The 12,173-nt window shown below is 38.0% G+C and overlaps 1 protein-coding gene across 1 annotated transcript in view; it reads left to right on the forward strand.

Moving 5' to 3' along the window:
• The window catches only part of LOC150097167 (kinesin-like protein KIF19), a 145,229-nt gene that overhangs the window by 106,360 nt on the left and 26,696 nt on the right, over positions 1-12,173 (forward strand). Inside the window, exons 13-17 of the mRNA XM_090407604.1 lie at positions 344-392; positions 2,466-2,618; positions 7,695-7,776; positions 10,563-10,694; positions 10,890-10,916. Of these exons, the coding sequence (XP_090263730.1) occupies positions 344-392; positions 2,466-2,618; positions 7,695-7,776; positions 10,563-10,694; positions 10,890-10,916 (443 nt within the window). The remainder of the gene's footprint in view (positions 1-343; positions 393-2,465; positions 2,619-7,694; positions 7,777-10,562; positions 10,695-10,889; positions 10,917-12,173) is intronic.

Raw genomic sequence — 12,173 nt, forward strand, 5'->3', positions numbered from 1 at the left:
CTGAGTGCTTAATACAAGCACTCAGCCTGATTCACTATATTACAGCATCCAAGATATTTGCTATTTTCGATTCTCTATTATTATATACGTATTATCTCTGCTCTTGCACTGCGCAGGCAATATCTCTTGTTTTAGAGGGATATTTAGGTTAGCGCATAACCCACAAAACCCACCCTGATAAGGTAAACGTCCTATCCTGTTCATTGCATTTCTGCTATGAACAGGATAGGATACTGTATATGCCTATATAGTACTTTTTTGTTATAATAAATCCGTAATGCTGCGTAATACTGAAATTTAGCCATAATCTTCCTAATTACTTGGTAAATGTCCTGTTTTTCAGATGGGAAACAGAAAAGGCAATGAAAGAAGTAGATGGCCGAGAATCAGGTGTGTGCATATTTATTTTTGTTGTTGTTTTGTTTAAATTAATTATTATAATTACGGCTATTATAGCCTGTTTCTGTTTTTAAATTAATGTTTATTTTATGACAACAGACTTCTATACACATATGCACAAGCAAGTTATATACGCACACATAAATGTGTGTTTATTAAGATAACAATAACTACTTGCTAATATATTAAAAATTTTAATCACTCACTGTAAAACAATACGATACACAGAATTTATCTTAATGCAGACCTTGAGATAAATTGGAACTTTACAGACTAACAGACATACATAAAAGAAAGTATTACAATGCATTATGCGGAACATATTATGATACACTATAATAATGGACGCATTCTCTGTAAGTTATAACAAATAGATTAATATCATTGTAATATAAGAATGATAAAATTGACCTTTTGGGAGACAAAAAAAAACGATGGTAAATTTATATGAACTCCAGTGACATTATATAAAATATTAACAGCCAAATACGTCTACCCGTTATGTTAAAGCATTACTTTGTAGAACAGTCGAAACCACCTATCGTATAACAAGACCTCAAATAACTAACTGCATCGCATATAATTACAAAAACAAATGTGGAAAAAGTCTTCAGGAGCATCTGTATTCCAATGAGCTCAATAAACTACCGTCGGAAAGCAGAAATCTCAAAAATTAATGGCATCATCGATACTGACTGAGCTATGGAGGAACTGTAAAAGTAAGTGTACAAACTAGAATAATGGATACTGTAATTTTTGAGATCCTTCATAGCTCAGTCAGTATCGATGATGTAACACGCTACTATAACACACTATTACGCTATATGACGTGTGTAAAATTGATGCAGTGATTTGTAAGACACTCGAAGGTTATACTGCAACGAAAGAAAAAATTATGAGCCCTCTATATAGGTGGAATGATATATACACTAAGAACAATAAACTGCTAAGCAGAATGTGTGCCTAAACAGCAACAGATATGATCTCGGAGAAGATTAATAATCTTCGAAGATGTATGTTGAAAGGAGGTATGAAGAAAATATTTGAAAAGCACATTTAGGAGAGAAAGAATAAAACAAAGAACTTTAGTAAAAAGATTCTACACACGTCAATTCAAAATCCTTTTTAAACCAAGATTTAAAATTGCATTTTCTCCAGTGTTTCAGAATCACCATGGATACCGTGAGAACCTATGCGCGGTAATTCAATCTTTACATGTCAATGTTCATTTGAGCGTTGCAATTTTATTGTAGTAAAAATATCAAATACTAAATTTCATCAACATTTGCCGTAGGAAAGACAGGAGCAAATGGTTCGGACAAAGCAATCCCAAATAGGTGCATTCTTGTGCAATTTTTCAAAGTTCACCAGGAAAGTCACCCAAGAATACATCTTTTCTTGGGCCATTCAAAAAAAGAGAGATCGATCCTTTAGCCTACAGCAACATTATTATTAGTACCATGCGTGGACCAATGGGGTAGATACACCAGAAACCCTGCTCTGTTGATTAAACGTTTTTCAGTGCACTTCCTTACTATTCACCTTGCGACATTCATAAACCATTAATGCCCATGATGAGATTCGAACCCACAGTCTAAGAGGCCTGTAATACTCGTCTCAAAACGTTTACACATTAACTTAAGTGATTTTAGTTGCTATAAGTGTTTTCAATGAAAGAATTAAAAAAATATGTTTATAGTGACAATATTAGCGGCTTCAGTAGTACGAGCAGGTGGGATATTGGCTAACGGATGTGTATGTTATTCAGGTCTGGCTACGTATTTTGTGGTATTAACTCATCTTTGAAGTCATTAAGATTCTCTGCGTCCGCATCCTAGAAGAGATGCGAACCAGGTCTTTACAACCAAACGGTATATTCTTATCGACTAAGCTATCGAGCACCTGGTAGGGACAGACTCTATTCTTCATCAAAGGGAGAATCTTCCTTATACCATCTTTCAGCCACGTGAGTGATAGAAATCGACAGAATTAATTACGAGACTGAAACGACTCATTCCTTTAAATTAAATTTGCATTTTTTTTCAGACCGTCGATGGGATCGAGAGCGTCCTGTCGATGAAGATCAGCCTGAAAGTGTTAGGCAGGCATGGGAAGACATGCAGTACGTTCAAGACGAACATCAGAGATACTTAATGCTGAGGGAGGAAGCAGAGTCAGTGTACAAAGAATGCAAGGAGAGGACCTTCTCGCTGACTGAGGTAAGACTGTTTATTTCCGGTGGTTTTTTACTTTTACATGTTGAATTTAAATTAAAATGGCTGCTCGTTTAATGTGTGAAAGCCATTTATAATGGCCGTGAAAAATTTAGAACTTGTCTAGATAAAGTTGTTTGGGATTTACGACCGAAGCAACTAAGTGTATAAGGAAGTGTACTATGTCTAAAACTGCAGGTGTTCTTCAAGTCGGTTTTCAAGATAAACAACCCGAGTTTCTTCCCGGGAGGGAAAATTCTTCCCCCCCACGGCTAACCCACTTTCAGGCTAAACTGTAACTACACCATCGCTCTTCAAATTCTACTCAGTGTTACCTTAGGATAACAGAGTGGCATTTCTCGAAGTCTCTTTGCAAGCGACTTGGAGAGAAGTATCGTCTTTATCCTTCCCCACTTACAAATATGATTGAAAATATAGGATATCGAAAGGATTATATCCCTTGATGGAATGAACGCCGCGACTTGCATTTAATGATTTCCTTATGAGCGGAGATTCTGAGGTTGGTGCAGAACTTCTCCACAGTTTGGACGCTTCAAGAAGAAGACAAAAATGGCTAGCGACTGTGGCTGGAGACTTTCAAATACTCAAGTAGAAAAGCATGGAGATTTTTACGCAAGCTAAGCGAGACCACAGGTGGATTCAAGAAACAATCTGAAGTTACACCAAATATGATCTCCAATCATATCGTAAATATTTCAAGATCCATGAAAGATAGAAAGCATACAAAACTTATTAAAAGAGAACTTGGCTAACTTACATCAGCTTGCCCATTAGAATCAGAATTTTTAAGATCTTTCTCTGTAGAATACATTAATTTAGCATTGAAAGACGTAAAAGCTAGGAAGGCTCCAGGTTTTGATGACATTCATACGGAATTCCTCCTGAACTTGGGAACATACACTAAAAATGGTTTGCATGATTCTTTCTGACATTCCAAAAACTGGAATCCTACCGAAACAAAACGAAAGAAGACAAAATCATTGCCCTACTAAAACCTGTCAAACCAAAGGATCAACCGCAGAGCTACAGACCATAGCACTACTTAACTGCACATATACAATCCTGAAAAAGCTTATTTTCAATAGAATAAATCACATTATCATGGATCAAATATCTATATTACATAAGGTTTTAGGTTCAATCGCAGCTGCTGAGATCAGGTGCTATCTTTGACATGATTTAAAGACGTAGGTTTTTGTTTTTGAAAGCCGACTTCAATACTTCAGCTGCTTTCAGTTGCAGTATTGTTCAACATTATCCTGTTTGGTTCAACAGTCCACACACATACAAAGCTTATCGAAGAAGAAGATAAGTAATAATCCTCTTCTTCCTGTACACAAGGGCATTGCACACTTGAGAACCAGTCCACTAAAGTCTATACGACCACCAATATATGAAGAATGGACAAGATGATGACACACACACACACACACACACACACACACACACACACACACACACACACACACACACACACACACACACACACACACACACACACACACACACACACACGCACACGCACGCACGCACGCACGCACGCGCGCGCGCTGACGATCTTCAGCTACAAATGTGGTTTCGAGATATTGGTAACCAATCTTCTGTTCTTGAACTTCCCCGTCAGACTGAACTCTTGGGAACATACACTAAAACATGGCCATCCCTAAAGAAGATTCGTACGAACCATGGAATATGTGTGGACTTGTCAAAGTGAGGAAAATACTTTTCTCCTCAATATGACTGCGGTGCTCCTAAACAAACGATTCGTGTCATCACCACTGAAGGCAGTCAGTGTACTTATCAAGGTAACTGCTCTGATTTCCTCCAAGCTTCACCATCAGCACCAGAATGAATCAGAAACGTAGACACGCAATTGTAGTTTTTATATTTATATTCATGTTCATATGTATTTTTTTTTTATTCTGTATGGTACTGCATGTGCCGAACGCTAATTAAATTAATTTAACGAACACCAGCTTTCCTAATTATGCAGTGTAAAGTAGGCCATTTCAACATCGGTAGCATGGAGTCATGACGGAACATTTAGATTTGCACACGTCTTGCGAAAGGCATCTGGATTCGTGAAATGTCTTTCTACACTTCTGATATTCTCCTAAAGTTATATGATTTTGTCTGACAAGATGTGAGAGATCTTGGTATTTTTCTGTAAAAATGCGTTCTGTTGATGTTCGATACAATAATCGTCTGAAAGCTGATAGTCTTAATTGTGTTCAAGGCCGTTTTGAAAGAGGAATGGGAAACAAATAAGTTCAGTGACAGATCCGAGATATTTACAGGTCATGACCTTGTTTTATATTGTATAGGGAGCATAAGAACTGCTTAATTATCATATCCACTTACTTTATTCCTGTCCTTTTACATTAGGAAGGAAACAACTACAAGATAAATTTGGAACAAAACTGTTGTCATTGGTGTTCGAAGAAACACTGAGCCGGATCTACCCCCCCACCACCATCCTTTCGGCACTGGCTATCTGTCTAGAAGGAATAACCATCATCCTGTTATTGATAATACCTACAAGAAAAAGATGTCACAGCTATTTTGAAATCAATCGCATCTGGTATAACGTATAACGTATAACGCTACTGTCAAGATGAGTGAAGTAAAAATGCTTTTCTTATTCCCCTTTGTCCGTAAAGGAAGTTATTTGGGAAAGGGAGTTTTGTGAGCTTTAAGCTTCCCTAAGAGGACAGTTGTATTAGTTATGATCAACTGGGAGTAGAATAGCTTTCGGTCTTTTGTATTTGTAGCTGTTTCATTGTAATTGACAGCTTGTACGATCAGCGGGTTTGAATGCGAACTTGACTCAACGAAGAATTTTTCTGCGAGATCACGAAGAAGGGAGGAGATGTATTGAAAGCCAGTTTCTCGATGAATCTTGAATTTCTGATAAATCATGGGGCATCTACAATCATCCTTAGGCACTTATTTTGGATTCTTTGTAGTTTTGAAATGTTTGATAGTGGAGTGTGACTCCATGCTGGTGAGGTGTATGCAATAACTGGACGTATAACCATTCGGTAAAGTAGTAATTTATTTGTTATTGCAGGTCCGGTTGAACCAGCACACTACGGATCGCATGGCAGACCTGATGTATTGGATACAGCCATCTTCAAGAATGCATCTCATCAATTCGAGCTACAGGTGATTAACGAACTTAGTTCTGACCACAACCCGGTATTATTAAGCCTAGGAGGGGACCCTGAACTCATTCCCAGCCAAACATGTACTAGCATCACTAAATTTAATGCCGCGCTCCGTACTCTTATAGGCTCAGTGCCAACTATCTCCTGTTGTGAAGAAATTGATGCAGAGGTCAATAATCTAGAAAGTAAAATTCATGCTGGCTTAGCAGTAGTCTCCACTGTTACCATCCCATCTCAAGCAAACCTGCTTCCGAAGAAATCCTAACACTAATCCGCAATAAAAACAGAATCAGACGCCATTATCACAACACATTATCTCCCCAAGATCGTCAAGAGCTAAATAGAGCGACGAATTTAGTTCGCTATGCGCTGAAAGTTCACAGGAACCAACCGTGGGAAAGGAAGCTGTGTTCCCTAAAAGCTGAAGATAATTCGCTATGGAAGTTGGCTAAAGCTCTCCGTCCGGATCGTTCCAACATCCAGCCCATTCACGGTGAAAGAGGCATAGTTTACAGAGATGATGCAAAGGCAGAAGCTTTCCGGGACGCTCTGGAGCTTCAGTGCAGCCCTAACTACACGCATGCGGACTTGCTTTTCATCAAGAAAATCCACCGGTACATTCGCAGCGCGCTCCGTCATCCCTGCAGCCAAGAAAATATTTGTCACACTTCGCCTAGAGAAGTTCATTCAATCATCAGAAAACTCAACAACAAGAAGGCTCCAGGTCCTGACAAGATCACTAACAAAACTATAAAGGCGCTCCCGCATAAAGCAGTTATGCATCTGGTTGCCATTATAAATTCAATGCTTAAATTCAATTATTTTCCCACTCGCTGGAAACAAGCAGATATAATCTTCGTTCACACGCCAGGGAAAGCACCTCAGTTACAGCAAAATTGTAGGCCCATCATCCTCTTGTCATCTCTGGGGAAAATTGCGGGAAAAGTCATTCTCAATCGTCTGCAAGATGAGGGGAACAAAAACAACCAGATTCCGAAAGAGCAGTTTGGGTTCCGTACTGGGAACAGTACGATTCAGCAAGTCCACAGATTGATAGAGTTTATAACAACTGTTTTAATTGGAAACAGCATACAGGAACTATATTTCTAGATGTTGCAAAAGTCTTTTATAAGGTTTTTCACAAAGACCTTATTTACAAATTAATTACAGCCATCTCTAAAGGTAAAGCCGTTTCTAAAAATTCGGACGATCCCTAGGCCACTCAATCGTGGGGGAAAGACCGTCCATTTCAGCGTTGGCTCCACTCAGTGATGGCCTTCCACCTACCACCACCACCACCGAGCAGAACCGTTCAAATTCGGGAGAAAAGCATTCACTGATAAAGCCCCTCACGGGGCCGTGCTGGAGAACACTTTTCCCGGAGACTCAAATTTCTCCCTTAAGGCAAAAACCTGAAGAGAGCGAACTCAACCTCTCAAATCTCTGCATCCCAGGGGGTAACAGCAACTGCCGAGCCTCAGTTAAACTTCATTGGCTACAGCATTGCTATCAGCTATCCTGGAAATACTAAAAAAGGATTCCACTATACTAAGTCCATTGACTCTTATCTCTTATCTAGATCTAGAAGATCAATATCTGGTTCAATATTTGCCGAGAATTATTCATATTATTAGCTAATTTCTTTTAGGTGTCTTTAAGTTTCTACTATATTTTAAAAATATTTTTTAAAAAAATTAAAATTAGTTTAAAATATTTGAAAACCAATTTAATTTGCAATGTGATTTTATATAAAAATTATTATATATTATATATGAACATTTATTCTTCTTTCACTTATTTTAAGTCAGAATTAACCTTAAATGCATGTTAAACATACAATTCTCTAATTTATCCACTTAAAAACTGAAGTAATTCCCAATTTGTTTTATTCCAGTCTCTTCCAGAAAGAGCTAGTAGTGAAGAACAGCGTGAACTTTTAAACTTACTAACGAGGGTGCACGAACTCGAGGTAGAGAGTATCCTTTTATTGAAGAAATTTGTGCATCAAGAAATTATTACGATATTAATTGCTTACACATTACGTTCGAGGGCTCCATTGCTATAGAGTCAGTATTGATACCAACCAAGCTGTGTAGTTAGAAAGACCTACACTTCAAATCTATCTGTTGGAAGTGTAGAACACAGAGACAGATTTGAACTCCAGGCTTCCCTACCAAAAGGCTTGGCAACTGAATATGACAGGCAGCCTCATACTGTGGTAGCAGAGTTTTCTTCCTGGACAATCTGGTTTCTCATATAGCAAAACAAGCAAACCTACAAGAAAAACACACACATTTAATAGATATGCACGTAACACACGCGCATCGTGATGTGAGTTCCATCGGAGGCATTTCCAAGCAACAGCAAATGCTAAAATAAAACCGAACTCTTTACTATTATTATTAGAAAACAAATCTTAGTACTCCCTCCTTCTCTCTCTCTCTCTCTCTCTCTCTCTCTCTCTCTCTCCACGTTAAAAATAAAATAAAATAAAAAACTCCTCTCTTCTCTTATATGCTTGAGCAACTACCAGGGATAGCTTCAAGTCCCTTTCCATACTCCAGCTCTACCATCTGAAAAATGAAAAATCTCCCCTATTTCAGTCCAGTAAATACCTTTCGATCGTTTAAAGCTCTCAATCCTATCACCCTTCGTCTTTTGTCTACTAAACCCTGCAGATGATGTACTTTCAATTTATTCTCATAGCTAACTTTCCACAGAGTTCTGAAATATTTTTACCCGTTTTTGTAGCCTCTTCAAATCATTTATGCCCAATTTTGACAACCAGAATTCCAGTTCTCAATAGAGTAATCCAGATGTGGTTGGATCACCTTACTCTCTACTGGCTGGTGCCCGTCTCTGTATTGCTCCAACTTTTCGTAATTACCTTTGCAATATGCCCCTTGAACTTCAAATACCTATCCACCATCACCCAGCATTTTCTCTGCTTTTTATAATATAGGCTCACAAATCGAGTATAAAGTCTTCTATCTGGAGATCACGCAATTCGAAATTCAGCAATACATCCATCTGTTCACTGGGCATCCACAGATGCCTTATGGTCACTCAGATGGCACATCACAGAGCCACACCAGTCCTCCCAATGTGGTCCTATTATATGCTTTTCTGTAGGCTTCAACTCTCTGAAGACCAGTCACTCACACACACACACCATCAATCCATCTCATTGATGGTCTACGCCTTTCTCTTTTTCGAGCAATTTTACCTCCTATTACTGTTCTGAGAAGTCCTTCTTCCATCCTTTCATTGAGTTGAAAGTATTTCAACTTTCCTCTCTCAATACCCTTAACTAGCCTTAAAATTCTACCGGTCCTTTCTAGCACCCATCCATTTGTCAGCCTTTCAGTATATGATATCTTAACAGCCTTCTGTAACACTACATCTCGAACGCAGCTATCCATTTCCTATTAGACTTCTTTAGGTTCCAAGTCTCACATCCATAAGTCGCCGCTGGAAAAACAGCTGCATCTCTGTATCTCTGTATCGCTTCGACTTTTCTTAACCACCTTTGCAATATGTCCATTGAACTTCAATTATCTGTACACTAACACCCACTCATTTCCTCTACTTTCTATAGTATAGGCTCACAAATGGAGTATGAAGCCTCCTACATCTGGAGATCATGTAATTCAAAATTGAACAATGCAAAACTGTAATTCATTTTCTCACTTTTCTCATTTATTCAAATCCTCCTGAAAAGCCATGACATTGACACTAATAATAACAATAACCCTCTGTAGCTTTATATCATTTGAAAGCAATTGCATATCTCGTTGCAGTCCAGTCAAGATATTTGGCATAAATACTGAACACCAATTGTCTCTGTACCGAACCTTCTGGAAACAAAGAGTTCAGTACAGGGACCATTGCAAGGACTGCATATTGGCAATTGGATAGTACCGCGTATCAGGTATCCAATTGCCAATCCTATCCTGATATCTAAATTCATCAGTTGAAACTTAAATATTTTTACATAAACAGTAACATTTCGTATATGGAAGTGGAAATAGTCATATTAATTAACATTATGCAGGAATAGATATTCATACAACACTAGACATTAGCCAACACTACCACCAGACATGCATACAACATCCATAGTGGCAGTAGAATTCGAACACATGGCCTATTGGTTGGACAGCTGAAACGCCATCCACGCAGCAAACCATATATAAAGAAAGTCTTTTTATTTTTCATCTTAAAAGTTTTAATAATCTTTCTTTTTATCTTCACAGTTAATTTTGAAACCCATGTTGCTTCTTATCCTTGGGTAAAACTATACCAAAATGTTTCAAAGTTAGTTAGTCACACAAGGAAGTGACCAGAAGAAGAAGAATTTTTGCACTCTTCAAAATGTGAGGACTCCTGTTAGTTGATGGATGGGTGCTAGAAAGGATCGGTAGAATTTTAAGGCTCGTTAAGAATATTGACAGAGGAAAGTTGAAATACTTTCAACTCAATGACTAATACTGCTTTCTCGTAATCTGAACAAAACCAACCAATCAAATAATGAAGAGATTAACATGAGTTTCAGAATTCAAAGCTGAAGAGCTCAGATTTCTATTTACAACAAAAATACTATACATTACTCTTTCAGTTCATCTTCATAAGTACTATAAATCTGGTAACTTAGTGTGCATGTCGTTATCATAAAATCTATAAGAAAAGAATGTTTTGGTTTTGTAGTAAAGAACCTGTAATAATCATTGCTATACGTCGCTCTCCTTAATTGTTATCCCAGAAATGGAGATGCAAGCCGACCAACTATTAAGGGACCACGAATTGCGTCAGAGAGACTTAATGATCATCAGGTATGATAGACAGAGGCAGCTGTGCGATGAAATCATTACCAAGCAGAGGGCGCTGATTGATGGTAACAATTCTTTTTTTTTACTCTGAAATAAATCATTAATTAGTTACTTAGTACAATATAAATCGTCTGATGTTTGTGATAAAGTACATTTTACGACATAAAGTTTCTTTTGTCCAAGTTAACATTTATTTGACTTAATTCAACTACATTGGATACGATGTGAACATATAATAACATTGTTTTGCTATTTTCTAGCTCTGGTATCGGGAAAAGGAAAACAGTGTAAGTATTATCTTAATAAATCATCTTTGAATAAACTAATACTTAAACATCTTACTATCTAACTATCTATCCCCGAGATTACTCTTCATTTACAACTTTGTCGCATATTTACTTCTGCATCTGGTTTTGCACTAAAAACGTAAGTGTTTACTAAGCATTGCAGTTCTGTGTGTAAAAAACTGATAATAAACTGTCTGTCCAAAAAGAAACCGAACTTTCGAAAATAGAAGAAACTAGTAGCGCCACTTATTGTATGTTTTTGTTGTCGAAAAGGCAACCTTCATTAGTGTTGTGTCAACTGCTTATGACATTTGTTTCATTTGAAGCCGAGTTATAGTGTCAAGAGTGACAGCGTTTTGACGAACGGTCGTCGTCACGATATTCACGCCGTACGCGACGAATTCTCACTATCAATCGTTTCAAAACTTCGAGAACAAACTCACCATTCACCGTTTTTCCAGGCGGAATGAATTCGTTGTGGATAATTCCCTTGGAATCGTAGAAACAAATCAGCATTGTCTTTACTTTTGACTTCTCCAAGCGACTTTTTTTCGGATGCCCCTCTTCTGGTGGTCTCCACTCAGCACTCTGTCTCGTGCTCATACTCGAAACACCACGTTTCGTCACCAGTAACGGTAATTTCAAGGAAGTTTGAGTCCTTCCCTTTTAATGAGATCCGTGCAGTGTTCAATACAATATATTTTTGGGGTCGATCAACTTGTGGGAACGAAAGCGCGAATTCAATTTACGAAGGCCCAAACTCTCGGTCAAAATGTTGTGCACAGTTGATTTTGGAATCCCCAATGCATCTTAAATCAATATCACGGACGATTTAGGGTTTTCTGTGATGAAATCACGCACATTTTGGATGTTAACTTCGCTCAGTCCAGGTTTTGGACAACCCGGTTTTCGTCGTCCTCAAGCGTCTCACGACCACTTTGAAATCGCTTAAACCACTCGTAAACTTGAGTACGGGATACGCATTCATCACCGTGTGCTTTTTGAAGCATTTGATGAGTTTCGGTAAAACTCTTAACACAAAAGTCAATCGCAGCTCTGTTTGAAACTCATTTTCCGACCGTTCGTCAAAACACACTGTCACTCTTGGCACTATAACTCGGCTTCTAATGAAAAAATGTCATAAACAGTTGACACAACACTAAGGAAGGTTGCCACTTTCGACAACAAAACGATACAACAAGTAGCGCCACTAGTTTCTTCTATTTTCGAAAAGTTCGGTTTCTTTTTGGACAGAGG

This window comes from Typopeltis vanoorti, chromosome 17 (assembly GCF_054136105.1).
Source record: "Typopeltis vanoorti isolate ZY-2024b chromosome 17, IOZ_Tvanoo_1.0, whole genome shotgun sequence".
NCBI classification, from domain to species: domain Eukaryota; kingdom Metazoa; phylum Arthropoda; class Arachnida; order Uropygi; family Thelyphonidae; genus Typopeltis; species Typopeltis vanoorti.